The sequence below is a fragment of the Dromaius novaehollandiae genome, chromosome Z (genome assembly GCF_036370855.1).
Source record: "Dromaius novaehollandiae isolate bDroNov1 chromosome Z, bDroNov1.hap1, whole genome shotgun sequence".
Taxonomy (NCBI): Eukaryota; Metazoa; Chordata; class Aves; order Casuariiformes; family Dromaiidae; genus Dromaius; species Dromaius novaehollandiae.
In genome coordinates this window covers 49,767,527-49,784,731 of record NC_088132.1, presented here as the reverse complement: position 1 = coordinate 49,784,731, position 17,205 = coordinate 49,767,527, and the positions used below count along the sequence as shown (strand labels likewise).

Here is a 17,205-nt window from a genome sequence, read left to right as displayed (position 1 = left end):
GTTGGAAACTAGCACATTTTCTCCCTTAAGTCTGCTTGGCAGCCATATTCGCCTATCACACTCCATCTGATGTAATCGGTTTTCTCACACCTGACAGGAGCAAATTTTATCTGTGGTCTCTTCTCTACCAGAAAGCTCCACCACCAGCATGTGAAGACAGATCTCTGTAGCAGCCACCCATGGTTAGAATGTTCCTGCTACAAAGCAATTTGCATCATTTTATTGATCAGCCTGCTCTAACTTGGAAGCTAGCCCTGCTCTGAGCAATGGAGTTGACCACAGAATCACCAGAGATGCAACTTAAATTATTCTAAGATAATAACCAGTACCATCAGTAAACTTACCTGAGATACCTATACTACTTCCAAATATAAATGGCTTCTTCGTTAGTGAGAGACACTGAGTTTCCTGTTTGTTGACACAGTTCATTTCTGAGTATTATCTATTAGAATTTGTATTACTGTTTTTCAGAAGAAAGGCAGAAAAGCCACCAGATAATCTAATAGTCATCAACTCTAGCATGTACAATTTTTGACTGATTGGGCAGAGCATTCTTTCCCTCTAAAGATACACCAAGTGGATTTGTCCATTCCTCACAAAGATCTCTCTCATAAGATTCATAAAGAAGTATATGGAAAAAGACATTACCCCTTTCTCTCATTAACAGGTTTAGCCATAAGGTAAGTTCTTGCAGACCTTTGCTGAGATAGTAAGTGCTGTGCCCACATGGATATCTGGAAGGGAAAAATATGGTCCTCAGCCATCACTATAATAGTGCACGCCAGCATGAGTTTCACAAGCACAAGCATATATGGATCATAATGATCAGTCTTGCCCACACATTTTGTACGTATCACAGAGACTTGCATCTGTCCTTTTGGATTTGGTTCAGGAAGACGGTACATGCGATATTTACTACACTTATATTTTAGTAATGTACGTAATACTTAGCAATCATTTGTCACTGCCCTGGCAAAAACCTCCAAAAGGTGCACTTATTACACTGACTGTTGTCCCAACTTACCATTGAATGAAACATCAAACCACTGAAATACTGCAAAAGAATTCTTGCCTTCCATTATATCTTTGCCACTTATTTAAATGATATTCTAGCCATTCACTTCTTTAACATGTGCCAAGTTTGAGGGTGGCTGCTTTCACAGAATATCGACATATGTATGTGTACACACGCTAAAGGAGTTGCGTTTTGAACCTCTTGAGTGCTGGGTATGTAGGGTACTATTTTCCAGTGAACAGTTTGACTACTTTGAAAAGCATGTCTGTTCTGCAAAAAAATGCTGATTCCTTCCCTCAATGAATCCATTAAACATCTATGAAGTTCTAAAGCAGGAGGAAAAAAAAAAGTAAAGAGCTGATGCAGCTATCGGCATTCTCTCCTGACATCTTGGATACTTCATTCTGCCTCAACAAAAAGAATTCCTATCCTAGATTTTCATTATTTTTATCTACACTGAGAGCTATTTAAGCACTATCTCCCCCCTCCTTTGCTACCTGCTTTCACACAGCTTTTTAACTAGTACACGGTACAAAATTTGTTTGAAAATTCAGGATTAAGTTCTAAATCTAAGTTAGCAATAAAGGAACATTCACTTACTGCAACCTGATGCACATTTCCAAAATACCAAGTACGGCAGAACAAAAAGTTGATTCAGAACAAAAAACAAAAACGTGAATGTATTTTTGGAAAAGCTGGGATCAACTGTAAGGAACAATCTCTGTATATTTAGTGGCATAGAAGAAACTATGCAAATTCTAGAACAAGTAGCAAACCGTGATAATCAGGCAGTAAGAATGCTTCACGCTTTCCCAGTATTTTCATTATATATTTATTCTTGGAGTACGTCTTCTAGTTGCATGTCCTAAACTTTTTTTCTTCTGCTTTAAGCTTTTGCCTGCCTACAGCCTTCAGAAACTATGAGTAATTTCCTTCTCTTGTTTATACTGGTACCAGCTGGAGCAACCAACTACAGTGACATTCCCTTTATGCCTGTTATATGAATATTATATGAAAATAAAATTCTTAACCTCCATTTTTTACTGTATTTCTTTCAGTTTTGATTTTCCATATTTTGCATTTTTCTAACCAACATCCTGGAACCAAAACTACATGCAATATCTAAAATGCTGTCTTGTCAAGAACTGCAGTTTGCAGTGGACACACAACCGTGTTTTCTTACATTTGCGACTCTTCTCTTTTGCCTAACATTAGCATTAGTCTGCTGAATCAAAATTCTTATCAGCAAATGAGAAAGGTACATGTCCTAATGTCAGAAAACATGTCTAAAAACCTGTTCAGGTCCTACACATTAACAGAAATGCTTTCAAATACATATTTTACATCTATTTGGACTTTTGCGTGCAACTCTCATGTGCATTAAAGACGATCAGGATGCATACACATCAGTCTTTATCTAAGAAAAAAGAACTACAAAGGAACCCTATGTAGTGGAGATCAGGACAGAAGCTGAAAAGATTCTATCAACAGCAAAAATAGGAATTAAAAACAATGTATTAAAAATTAATTTCAGAATTTAAAAGACTCTGTGTTCTAAATGATTCTTCTTTTCATTAAGCTTACTTATTTTAACATACTTTTCCCAAACTCTGTTACTGTATGACAGCTCAACAGTGAAAGAGTACAAAATTAGCATCATACCTATATAACTTACAGCTGCTGGGGTGGATGCAAAAACATCTGCACTTCCCCATAGTTAATTCACTGAAAAAGAGAAAAATTCCTTGTTTTCCTCCACAAAAGTCTTTCATATCTCATTACCAACAACATACTCAGGATATCACCCAACAGCAGTGGGTAACCAGCAGGGTAGAGAAAAGAAGTAAAGGAGTAGGATATGTAGGAAAAGTATCAAAAACTGAGCTTCTGTCCAAGTTCAGCAGTAGGAGATCTCTTGCTTCTTTACCTTTTCTCCAAAACAGAACTGCTACTCCAACAGAGTACATCACAGCAAATCTTGTAGTCATTGAGCTAAGCTGGACATACCATGGAAGCTTCGAAGAAAACAAGAAAGTAAAGGAAATCGCTGTTAAGGTAAAGTTAAAAAAAAAAAAAAAAAAAAAAAGGGAATAATGAAGTCAAAGGAATTCCCCATCTCTTATTTGAATAAATTCATCATGCGTCTGACCAAACTTCCAACAACAACAACAACAAAAAACAGATGCTGGGCTTTGTAGCAGAGGAACTGGAAGATCTGGCAGAGAGACTGCAACAAGTTAAAAGGTGCAACTTCCTGAAAAGTGCAAGAGGCAAATCTGGAGCCCTTGAATGAAAGCAGGAACTGACAATATTTGTAGAGGAGAACAAGGCTTTCCCACTGTTGCAGACATAAAAGTGAAAGAGTTAAGATAGGTAACTAGATGTTAAACCTGCATAACCCTAAGTAACCGACCTAGCGAACTGATCTTCCTGAATAGCCAAAACTGCAGCTAACAGCCTCAGGCACAGAGTGGGTATTTCTGCTGCTGAGATCAACAGAAGAAAACTGATACCGACTTTCAGTTGTGATTGAGTTAATATGAATTGAGCAGCTGGAGCATCTTAAAGTAATTTTAGGTTGTTTGCATATAGAGAAATACAACGCTCTATTGATTTATAATTGATTTTTTCGTTTCCAAAAAACTCCTGCTGAAATACTATAAAAACACTTTTTTTTCCACAAAACTTTTAATATCATTGATGCAAACAAGAACTGAATATGTACAAGGCAAAGATGAACCAACTGGTTTCATCAAGAATACGTATTTGTATCCTGCCTAAGGACAACTTTTACGTAATTCTTTTTACTCTTCTACTTGCCAAAAAATAAATTTCTTTTTCACCACTCCTTTAATGAAAAGTAAACAAACTATATCCCTTCTTGCCTCCTTGCTGCAAACTCTGTTGATTCTGGAGTTCACTATTCAATATGGTAGGTGGGGTGTGATAAGCTGTATTGTTTTGAAGCAGGAATGATTAATAAGACCAATGATAATTCAATATTATTTCACTGTGCAATAAATCGTATTTCTTTTTGTCACAAGAAAAAGAAGAAAGAAGGGCATGGATACATTTAGATAAAAGGTGGGTTGCTAGTGTTTTTAATTTCAGCTACAGAAGAATGGTTGGTACAAAAGTTTATTAAGAACTCATAGTTTAAACTTTTGCATATAAACCCAGGATGGCAAGAATGGTTCTAATTGAACTAAAGCTGCTGAAGGTTTTATTTTTAAAAAGCTCATGATTAACTCATTGAAACACTCCCCCCACTCCAATTTTTGTCTTCTTTTTAACAATTAGTACCATTCTTCAAATTGCAGCAACTTGCAAGTGCTTTATAAACAACCATCTGCCTTATTGTATCTTTTCTGCTTTTCACTGTTTATCAATTTAAAAATGTAAAACACATTTATCAACACATTTATCAACAATATAACAAATTCCCATCTGGGTTTATGAGATGCTCATCATTTCTTTCAAGAATCATGCTAACAATAATTATGAAACTATCTCTGAACCTTTCGAGTACTGTCATGTTACTGTGATGAACCAACCTACTGCCAATTGCTGCCTACAAACTAGAAGAGTTCACTGAAGCACATCTGATATAATCATTCCAGTAAAAAGTCTTCACAAACAGCAGATTTTGAAAGCGGATTTAGCATATGCAAATGAGTATACTGCATGCAACAAAGATTCATATTTAAATTTGTATTTCCTTAATAGTAAGTAGTCTTCAATCCTTGCTAAACTGTCTGTCCATCTTCACTCACCAAAAGCAATGGTCAAGATAAATGGATTGTTAAGAACTGAAATCTTTCTAAGATTATAAAGACACTAAAAAGCATCGTTTAGATTTTCTGTGCTCTGCCTGTACTAGCATTTGCTTTCTGTTATCAAGTGCATTTGTTTGGAAATAAGAGTGAAGTAAAATAATTTGAACCTTCCTGAAACATGTAATTACATATGGCCAAGCAACAACCATTAGAGAGAAATTGGTCCAACATTTTCAGTCTCCTGCCCCACTCTCAGGTGTTTAGTGTTATGTAGTCCAACTAAAATTTTCTGTATCGTGTTTCTGTTTCACACTTATCTGTCATGAATTGAAAATAAGCAAGGTAGTATCAAAAAACCCTGTAACAAGTAAGGTATGATATGTAACCAATAAGGTACGATTCCCTAAAGAATTGCATTTATAATTTATCTTGGTGTCCAGAAAGTGAAAGTTCTTATTGAAGCTCTTCCTTGGTTGCATTTGAAAAGCCTCTAATCTATGTGGATTCTTCTGTGTCTAATAAGATATAAGATCACACTACAACTTTACTCTAAGGAACTTGTAGAGTCTCTCTCTTCTGCTCAACTGCCTATTTTTGCCCAAACTGTACAATTTAATTATCTTTCTGATATTTACTCTATTGTAAAATTTTGTTACAGCAAAAAATTCTGCAACTTTCACTAGTAGGTGGGGCATGACAGGCACAAAAATAGCACTATCACATTGCTACCAAAGGAGACCATCCACAAGGTGATTCAGCCATGTTCAGAAATAAGGGTAAGGAAAAATACTTCATTTCAATAAGAGGCTTTCACCCTGCCTTCAAGGCAGGACTTAAAGTTAGGAAGGGTCTATGTTAGATACTCAGTGAGGATTTTTACTTTCCCCATGAAAGTTTACCCTTACTTGACTGTGATACAAGACACTGAAAAAAATCAGTTCACACATGCTCAGACACTTGTTAAGTATTTGGAATCTAATTGCTGTGAACTCATTAATCTCTTCACTGGTCCTAGCCAACTGGGGGGTGGATTAGACATCCCATGAAAGCAAACAAGCATGAATCACCCCACATATTATATCACTATCAATTTATTTCATCCTCTCCATAAAATAATTTTTTCCTACCAATTAATAAACAGCAGATAGTAGTAAGTCAAGATACACAATGTAATTTTGCTTAATTCACAGCATGCAGCACATAATTTATTATATTAAAGTCTCGCTAGTCAGAGAAAATGTGGAATGTTTAGTGATAAACTGTGCAAAGAAACTGAAACTAAGTGTAAGGATTTCTACTAATCATCTGCAAATTTTATTTGGAACTTGATCCTGCAGCCCTTATTCACAAGATCAGACCTATTGAGTTTATTCACATGAGCTTTGGCTGCAAGATTGGACCTTAAGTACTATCAGGTGCACGTGCAGCCTATCATCAGATTTTGGGTTATTCATGTAAGAAGCTACCCTTTCAAATGCAGACTACTTAATGCTTCCTTCTTCATTAACTTACATGTCCTCTTCTGCTGCTCTATGCTTTCATTTGTGCTATGTAAATAGCTTCTTTCTATCAGTCATCCAAACAAATAATGCTCTTTGCAACCAAGGAGGAAATTAGTAGCAGGTGAAAGCTTATTTTTTAAATTATGTTGAGACCAAGCTGTTCTTTAACTTAAAGGGAATCTGGAGAAAAAACAAAACAAAAAAAAATTTTACTCCTTAGCAATCTTAATTATGGGCTGTCATTGTCATAATTCCACATCCTTATTTTTTCACACATAAATATTAACCTTGATGGTTAATCTGCTTTATGATGTGCTGGACCTAAAATTATGCACATACTTTAAAGCATTTTATTTGGTGGGTCAATATTTCTCTGATAATATAAAATTAACTGTACCTTACCATACAGGAAACACATAAGAAATTTTTGACTTTAACATTCTATTGCTTTGTTTTCCATATCTGTTCTACATAAATATAAGGTATTTTTTTGTGCTATGGTGTGGTAACTATAAAAAAATAACCACAATTCATCTGCTTATACACTTCCACAGATCAGAAAGGCAGCAATTACAAGAGATGGCATATAACAGTCCTTCAATAGAACCACAGCAGAGACATTCGTGCCATGGTCCACACCATAATCCATGTATTTACAAGTCCTTTTTGACTCCTTGAAAGACATGGGTAGTCAAGGAAGCTGCCAGTACACATAAAAGATTCTTCATTAGAGACAGCACTGACAAAACAGGTGTGCAAATGTTAAATGGCCTCCAAGCAATCACCAAATTATAAATACCCAGTGCTACAGCTAAAAGAGACAGGCAGAAGGATAAACACTTAACAGCCATTTGATGCTAAGGCCATGGAAGCAGAATATCAACATAATCTTTCTCAAATGAAATCTCTTCATCAGCACAACTGATATGACTGGCAAAATGCAAGGTGAAATCCCAACAATGGATAACAGCTAATTTTGAAGTCATGATCAAGCAGGGACTGAAGTTGACTTGACAATTTTAATAGCCATAATATCGAATCAAACTGCAGTATAAACAGTGAATACCGACATCTAGTTGAAGTGCAAGGAGATCTAGAGTCTAATTCAGAATCCAAATCTCCGTAACTCAGAATTCAATCTTGAACCAGAGTGGTGTGTCTGCAACAACTGGACTGTCGTCACTAAGTTGTTCTCAGTCCTGCTTTGAACTTGCAATATGAATTAGCAGACAGTTAGAAACAGCTGTAACACCACATCCTGTGCACTTCTGTTGCCATTTTAATTTTAAGAAATAAATGGAGATGACTCTCTACAGAGTTCAGTGCCACAATAGCAATGACTGAACTAGAATCAGAAAATTACGTACAGTTCACTAAATTGTCTACTAGGAATACATTTCAAGAGGCTGCAGAACAAATCATGCACCTGAAATGACGGATCAATGAATGAAGCATAAAGAGATGTAAGAAGTGTAGACATGGACGAACTGTTGCAATTTGTGAAGAATCAATTTCCAGTCAGTCAGAGTCATGGCAGAACTCCATAGATAGCGTATTCATCACTTTTAACCGCAAAAAATCAAGGATTACCAAAGGGAAACTCATTAGTGCTCCAAGAAAGAGAGAACAACGCTACAACCAGGCCAGGAAGTGCATCCATTCCTTAAAATCGGTAAAATGCATTAAAAGCAGCCTGTAATGTCTATGCTCAATGAAAAACTGCCTCAGGCAGGATAGGTAAATCCCCTTTAAAATTAGAGAGTCAGCCTATAACAACTGAACTAACTTTGGAAACAATGGCCACACTGAAACTATAAAACCTTTGGACCAATGATACAAGTCTAGCTACTTCATCTTCTCACTATATGTTTAGCTACATAAGAAGTCCACAAACACATATCAGAGCACTCCTAAAGCCAGACAACGATGACTCAAAGCCAAAGACCTAAGGCAACATTTTATTATGTCATCTTATGAATTATATGAGCTACTACTACTTTGGCTATCACAGTTTGTTGAACGCAGCTCACCCTAGACTACAAAATGTCTAATGAGAGGGTAATGTATTTCTTGAATACTATTTGACATCTACATAAATGATCCACCAATCTATGGCACAAGAAGTAGTCTTGTCTATGTAAATAAATGATAGATCATTGCCCAAACGAAGGGCCTTGTCCATCGGTGTCCCCTAAACTCATTCTGTGCCAAACATAGGACTGTGGAACATGTATCAATTTGTGGCCTGTTGAAAGAACTGTGTAATATCAGATGCCTAGCAAAGATAGTAGATGAAAACACAGGTGAGTCTCTTTTCTGTCTGGAAACACAAAAACAATAAACAACTTAGAAAAATTCACCCTCTGTCGGAATCCTGACCTCAAACCTTCCTTGTCTTTTATCTACTAATATAAACAATGTGTATTTTCAAAGATCACTCAAACTGGAACCAGAAGAGTGACTATAAGTAAGGCAAAATGCACATGACAGATCACAGATGTCAGGCACCCAATCTGTGAACATACCCCACCCCCTGACTGAGTGAAATCTCAAAAAGTGTTTCATATTATACAGGCTGAAAATGTGGCAGTCACAGCTCAGACGCACAGAATGAAGAACTTGATGATGTTGTCAAACACCTACCTGAAGGTGCGGCAGTATATCAGCCCACATGGAGACATATGAATTTTTAAAGGATTTGGGCAGCACACAATTATATTTGGAAAATGGGGCTATTCAAACAATACAGACATATGCAAATGTCTGCACACACAGACCACGGAATAGGTGCCAATTTGTGTTCTGCTGGAAGAAATGTGTAATACAGTACCAGGTAACTAGACAATACAATAGCTTTGGCCATAGCACGTGCCCTGTTTTGGAAACACATGCAGTTGAGAGGGAAGGATGTGAGAAGCAGTCACTGCTCCTACCCTCTCCTACCCTGCCAAGTTATTCTAAGCTCCTTAAAGGGATGAGCAGGAGGACGAGGAAGTAAGAAGGAAGGTTCTTAAATACCCAACAACAAAGCTTTGGCAGGACAAAGCAGTGCTTTATAGCTGCAGTAGCTCCACTGTATCCATTACAATGGCAGAGTCATGCCCTTCTGGAAACGGTGGGACTGAACCAGCCACAGAGCACCGCATCACCCCTCAGAGGCCCTGCAGGGTCAGTATCAGCTTTTCACCACAGACGCACAGAAAGGCTGCTTCCATCTCAAAGCCTCTTGAGGAGCCGTAGCAAGAACGTGGGAGACAGACTAATTCATGTTATCCCTGGTAGATGCAGTGGATTTACACATCACCTGGACAAAAAAGTAAAACCTGCAAGACTGAAAATCCACTATGGTTTATCTAAGAATGTGGAATATTTGACAAATTATTCTTAAAGAACAGAAATTCTTTGCAACATAACAGAGAAGAGCATGTCTATTTCAGTGGGGATTTTTATATGTAAGAATATGGCACTTCAGTCTTTGCAGTACTGAAGTGCATAGCATCGAAATGTGCACGTGTGAACCTCCCATCATTCTTTCTTCTTCCAGTCTATTCCTCTCCACAGAAGGAAATTTCTATCCCTCCTACTTACACTTAACTCATCCTGATATCCAAACTCATGTTTAAGGGAATTCTCAGATCAGGCTTCTTTCAACTATTAGGGCTCAAGAGAGAATGGAGTGCTATTTGTGTTATTCAGTCAATCAGATATAGACTTGTGCTGTCCACTCTTCTCTTGATGCTGCATGCTCAATACCTATGTAAGTTCCCAGAGACCATCCTGTTATAACCAGAAAAGATCAGGTAATTATATATTCCTTCAGCTTCAAAAGATACACTCTTGGCACCATCAGCAACTATTGACAGCCATTTGGTAATAAATTTAAGTATATTCTTATTTACCCATCCAAGAAATTCATTAGAGATGTTTTATACTGTTTACTTTGAAACAGTTTGATTGGCTTTTGTTTTGGACACTTAATTTTCTTTTAGTCTTTAGTAGAAAGGAAAATTTAAAAGATTAAAGGTCTAATACATGCACCAAACACATCTCTGACTAGCCTAAAGTAACCTTAAGAGAAATAGGAAGTGGGGAATGAAGTCAATCAAACAATGTGTTTAATCCTTACTAAAAAAATAACGCTAATGAAAGAAGACAAGCCATGAGGCAAAGGCAGTTGCAAGGGTTTCTGGAATGATGTGCCACAATGTTTCCAAACAGAAACCACAGGGCAACATCCCTGGGAAAAAGGCTCTCCTTTGTGCACTGAACTGTACACCCCCTTTCATGGGCCTCCAAAGGCCACTGTGACTTTAGCAGCACTAATAGCTCCAGAGGTCAGTGTGCTCAGACTGCTCCTTCTGTTGGGCAGGGGAGGTTATGACACTGCAATGAAGATGGAAGCACACGCATTTTTGCATTCACTGAGATGATACTCCTCTCTTTTTGTCAAGTCAATGCTCTACAAAAACTGTTACAAAAAAGCATGGCACTGAAATTTGAGTCATTTTCACACAGAAGACGAACAATATATTCAGTAGTCACTACATCGTATCTCTACAGAAAGTCAAAGGAAATACCAGTAGCATTCAAATATCTAAGCAATCACCAAATATCTAATTATCAGTCTAATTGCTCCTGTTATCCACTGGAGACATGAGGAGAAATCAGTGAGACCAGCCAATATATGTGTCTTTAGCTAGAAAGTAAAACTCCACGGAAGTTCTGTACCCATTGCTTAGCCTTGAGGATAAGAAAGTTACAGGAAATACTACACAGCAGAATTTTTCTGATTTGTGTAGTCTACCTGACATTTACTACTATTTTAAACACAGAAGAAAGTCAAAACGTAGTCTAAATCTCATTCTAAACTATACAGCAAATAATGTAAATTACTGTTGGAGCATTACCATGCAACAAAACCTGAAATACCTTTTGTTATATGACTGTAGCCTCACTAAAATCTTTCTTAAAATACACAAATGTATAATTTTCACAGAGGAACACAAAAAGACACAGTACAGTAATACATATGTATGCACACACATGCTCAATTCACATACCTCTCCAAGAGCTTCATAGCGCTTTTGGTTCCATCTATGCAAATCTTCACGATAATTAAAAACAAATGGCTCCCCAGTTTTTATATGTCTTAGCTGCCCTTCTGTAAAAGAAACAATATGATTACATTTTCATACATTTCTTCATTAAAAGTAAGATACAGCTTACTGTTGAAAATTTAGAAAAAAGTCTAAAAATTAGGCTGTTATCATTCCCTTGCCTATTTTGATTATAGTATTTTAAATGAAAACAATTGTATCACAACAGCAATTCCACCTCAACGATATGTATTGCAAGATTACACATAACGTAAGTAATGATACTGATATTACATCCTGGTATCAAATGTTAAGCTGTTTTGCAAGAAAACAGTGAGGTGATCAAGTTCTAGCTACTCATTACCTTATCTTCACAGCCAGCTACATTTGTAGAGAAATGTGAGTAGAAATTGAGCCAGAAGCTAGAGGGAGAGGAAACTTAGTTTTCTTCAAAATTAGTCTATTCAGAAAAAACATTTCGGGTTAATTTGAAAAAAATACGTCCACGTCTAAGGTAAAAATCTCAGCTCCCAGCACAATGCAATCAAATAAAAGCTCTTAGATTCAGTATTCAAGGAGATTATAGCGGTAGAAGAAAGCAGAATGCTGATTAGAAGCAAAACCCCATTCTTATGCATTCCAATGCAACCTTATGCAATTTTCTTCGTTTACTGCACAAGTTTAGTAGCAAATTCAACCAGGATTGAAGATATGGATTGGGTTAAAATAGCAAGAATAAAATAGCAAGGAAGCAAACTGCAGGAAATGGGTATCTTACCAGTAATATTTCAGCTTATAAAACAAAACAGAAGTTATGATCTCAAAGCAATTCAAAGTTGTAGTAAATCACAGAAACATTAAAAATAGGTATATACAAGCATATCCTAGAAAGCTGAAATGTCCACATTACAAAAGAAATGTTTCTCAGCAAAATAAGTAAATTGCTAACTCAGTTCACATCTTTTCAGGACTTTTATATTTTGAAAATTCTTGATGTCTTAAATTTAATATTTGAGAGATGGTATCTCAAGCATTTCTGCCTACAAATATGCATAGTTGAGATTTTTTTTCCAGACCTGCCTTACCTCGTTGCCAGTGTATTTTCCAGCTATTAGCCTCCAGAGGAATATTTCTCCCCAATCTCATCCCTATCTCAGGTCCCAATATCCTTCTTCTCACAGTTTCATCATACTCTACACTTAGCTGTTCCTTCTCAGCTAGTTACTCTTCAAGTATGCCATCCTATAGTAGATGAAGTTGTTCTCTCCATAAGGACATTGGAGCAAGTATCTGGTTTATTTCCAAGACTTTCTTGGCTTTCTGGTACCCTTGTCTTCTTAGATTCTTTAAATCAGATAAAAATCTTTCTTACTTATCCATCTTAAAAAAACTATGATTATGACAAGACAATGCAGGATAGTACATTTGAATTAAACATACAAAAACAAAATGCAGACCTCTGGCAGCATACTGGCCAGTAGCTTAGGTAGTAGGTTTTGCTACATTCTATGGAAATCACTCAGCCTGTGAGGTTAGTGATGGAATATTCAGTAACATCATTCTAAAACATCATTCCCCAAAATTCAAATTTCAGCCCTTTTTATCAACCACATATGAACTATTAACTCTGAAGTCAGTAAGGAAGACAGTAGACACTGTGCAGATCTAAAAATAAGGAGCTGAAATGTGACAGAGCTGAACCCCTCCCATCAAAGAAAGAGCATCACTTTCATGACACTTTTAGTCTCTAAGTACCTTCCTGTGAAAGCCATCAGGGTATTAAAAAGCTAAGTGTTGCATAAATGACTATCATTTAAAGGAAAGCTCTTTTTTTCTTTAAAAGTGGAAGATGTAAGACAGGCAGATTTAGAAACTAAAGTTCCTCTGTTCACAGAACAGGCACTGCAAAGAAGTAGGATTGTAAATGTCCCCATTTGTCCTACAGGTTTCAGACAATCTTGAAAAAGCCATTTCCTGGAGTCTGATATTACTTTAGCTTGGAAGCTTTTTTCCCTCTGTTGTATTTTAAAATGTATGCGCTGGAAATTATAAATACTACTAACTCATTTAATACATACATTAAGCTAGCTGGCATGACTTGTAGTCATTACAAAAACTTAGCTGTAATGCAAAACCGTGATCTATACTAGAAGAGTAAAAGTATATCACATTGCTCATGTTTTCATCAATATAAATGGAATATAGGTGTTTTCCTACTGGTATTAATGAAATTGCTGCAATAAACTATTATCTGAATAATAATTGCTTTTGTATAAATAAAAATAAGTCACTAAATAAAATGTTACTTGCACGAGTGACCACTCTTTAATCTTACTTTTTAATGCTACAAAAAAACCCCTTACTTTTATTTAACTTCTGTAAAAGAAAACAAGCTGAAGACTCTCTAAAAGTACATACAGTATAAACCTACATTGCCATATAAAGAGGAATTTTTTTGACAATTTTATGAAATAAAAAAATGATTACTTAGATTTTTAAGTCTATTACACTAAGGCTTGTAATTTTATTCTTAACGGAAAACTGTGAAATTCTAATAAGGATTTATAAGGTATAGTCAAAGTTCTGATAACCTCTTAACATTATTCTAAGTACAGTCTTTACAAAGCATATACAACTCACTTTCATTAAAACCATACTCAAATCCTTCCAGAGTATCAGGGAATTCAAGCGGTGGCTCATCTTTTTTCATCAGTTCATCCAAGTCTATTCTAGACAAGAGATCTAAAAAAGGAAAGAAAAGAAAAACGACACATTCCATGGTATGGCTGGTTTATTTCACTATTATCACTATCTAGATCCTAAGGGCAGAAAGACAATCTACTAATAGTAAACACTGGCCTGCCTCATGCAAAACCTTATCAGGTTTAATAACTGCATTTGAACTTCAGCATATATTCTTATTTATTTATCTATCTCTAATGCTGATCAAAAAGCGTCCAGGGACAGAGAAGCCACCAAAACCATCGTAATTTGTTTCAATGATTATAACCCTCAATGTTATAAACATGCATCTAGTTTCTAGTACGCATCATGCTGTTAATGTGAATTTATCTAGCTTCAGGATCAAGTCATTGATACATTCTTGTTTGCCTGTCTAAATACCTCAGGTTATCCAATACATGTTATCTCACAGGCATTTACAAGCCACGATCACAACACTCCTTAACCTTTCCCTTTGATACCCAAATAGACCGAGCTGTTCCCCCTCCTTAATAATTCTCAACTTACAGAAAACTGCCATTCATTTTATTATAAGCTATGATACCCATATCCTTTTAAGACTTCCTATTTTCTGAGATGGTATACCCTAGTACAGCCTGCATACATTAATGTAAGTTCACTAACATAAGTTCATCCTGCATTCTTTATTCCTAGATTTAAGGATTTACATTTAACCAGATGCAAGCATATAAGTACACGTTTCGCTTACAACTACAACACAATCACTGTACACCCAGATCACAGCATACAAATTTGTCCTCTTTTCATTACTTATCACCAACAAAACCTGATGCTATCATTTTATCATATTTTCTAAATATTAAAAACAACGTTATTAATAAAGATTCATCACAAAATGATTAAGCAGCATTCCACTGAAATACATTTTACTACTTCCCTGAAGATGAATTTGAAGACCACAAAACATTATAATTCAATTAAGGAGTGCTACATTGGTCTTGTACTACTATTGTTTATAAATCCAGATATGTATTACCACACTGCCTTAAAAATTCTAAGTATATTACTTTACTACCTCTGCCATCCATATTTGTGACTCAAAGGAACAAAAACAGCTTTAAAAGGCCCATTTTCTTTAAACTGGCAATGTTTGGCACTAACTACTCTTTCATCCTTTAACTAAGATAGTTATTTAAATAAATTTTCTATTATTACACTTTTGCTTAGTCTTATTGTCAGTGACCAGCTTATGAACTACCCAAGTTGCCTAAGCTGAACACTGGGACGCTAATCCTCCAAAATTTCTGCAATGTTTAAAATGTAATTAGCTTCAACACTCTTGACAATTCCTTGGCTTGCTCTTTTATAACACTTCAGGTTCATCTGCCATTCACTCCAGCATCCATATGATTCACTGTCTGCAGCTGCTCCTTTCCTAAGCCATTCCACTCAGTAATGCTGGATGACCAAAGACCATCTTGTATGGTCACTCAAATTCAATGTCTCTCCAACCCATATCATGGTATCCAAGCATCTCTGTGATATCTAAATAGCTATACAACCACTGGATACAATTAGGAGATTTCTAAATGTGGCTTTCTCAGGGGTGCTCACTTTTACATCAAATCTATTTAATAGCAAGTCCCCTGACATTCAGTTCACATAAGCAAGCTTATAATTGTGCTTGTGTATTACCCCTTGAAAGTTTGGGGGGAGCTGCTTTGGTCCTCAGCCAAATGATAGAATGACAGAGATGAAAGAAAAGATCTCTGTCAAACAAGTTTTTGGCAACAGGATGTAACAGGCATACACTTTCTTTCTCTCTACTGTCACAACATCAAGGTAGCAAAACAGTCTTCGACACTGCTCTCTCTCCTTAGTAAAGGGACTCCAGCCATTTCTCCCCTAGAATTTAATTTCACTACAGTTTTCATGTCTTCTTACTGTGACCTATGTGGAAATGCATTTACTACACAAGAGTGTCAGTTGCCATACAGTAAAATATCTATCTTCTGAGTAGCAAGGACAACACTATATGAAATACATATTAAACCTATCCTGAGTATGTAAAGCTAGCTTCTTATGATGCACAACTACAATGAGAGTCACTCAATAAAACCACAACTGACCTGTTTCAACTACCTAACCAGACACTTTCTTTCCGTGTAATTTTTCAAGTTAAAATTAGCTAAAGTGTTCTTATAACTTTGAGATTCTTGTAAGATCTTGTCCATCATTCTCACCTAAGATCTTAGAATCTCAAACTCAATTCCATGCTGGTTCAACAGAGCTCAAAATTGAGTAACTTGCAAAAGACTTTCTATAGCTTAATAAGAGTTCACCAGATCAACTGAAGATAATCACATCCTCACATGAAATTTTCGTTATTTGCAATATTTCTTGGGCACTAATCCTAAAGGATTGCCAAGTTTAAAATGGAGTTTTATTTTCCCATACATGAAGTATAATTTCCAGAAAATATATTGACAAAATTAGTAATGCAATGTTTGAAAAAAGCACCACATGGATTTTCACCAAGCCTTTCAGAAATACACAATTTTAAGTGGAAAAACAGCATCTATCAACACTATATAACAAAAGATATTTTTCAACTAATATATTTGTAGAAATCCAATTTTTACATTAGAGTTTGAAGGTGTATTTTTTTCCTCTCTTCTGAAAGATAATTTAGAGAGTAAATGTCTGATGCAAGCACTTTAAATTCAATGTTTGGTTAGCTTACTTGTAGGTCCAGCCAGCTCCATATACTTCCAAACTTGAAAACTACTACCTATAAGATGTCACTTCATTTTTTTTTTCCTGAAGAAAATGATTATACTAAATCACTTAGGTCCTGTTATTTTTTCTAACATAAAATAAACCAGAAAACTTTAGAAAACCAACATGGAAATCAATGTCATGAAAATACTTTTCCCACTAACATTCTACAGTGAAAAAGATTTTTAAAAGCTGTAATTTGGTTACAAAAAAAGAAAACATAAGTGGCACAAAACTGAAATGCTACCTCCCAGAAACTAAAAATACAAAAGCACCAGTCAACTTTTTTCAAAGGATAATTATGAAAATTATAAAATTAGTGGATTTCTTATTCT

General features: G+C 35.9%; 1 protein-coding gene across 6 annotated transcripts in view; it reads right to left on the bottom strand.

Moving 5' to 3' along the window:
* Nucleotides 1–17,205, bottom strand: part of LOC112992054 (cotranscriptional regulator ARB2A homolog) — a 274,848-nt gene that overhangs the window by 234,784 nt on the left and 22,859 nt on the right. For 5 of the 6 annotated variants that reach the window (XM_064501471.1, XM_064501473.1, XM_064501474.1 and 2 more), the window contains exons 3-4: nt 14,030–14,131; nt 11,354–11,454 (exon numbers count right to left, since the gene is read on the bottom strand). In XM_064501471.1, the coding sequence (XP_064357541.1) occupies nt 11,354–11,454; nt 14,030–14,131 (203 nt within the window). Of the gene's footprint in view, nt 1–11,353; nt 11,455–12,474; nt 12,734–14,029; nt 14,132–17,205 lie in introns of those variants that run through there. The other variant, XM_064501472.1, reaches the window with a different exon arrangement.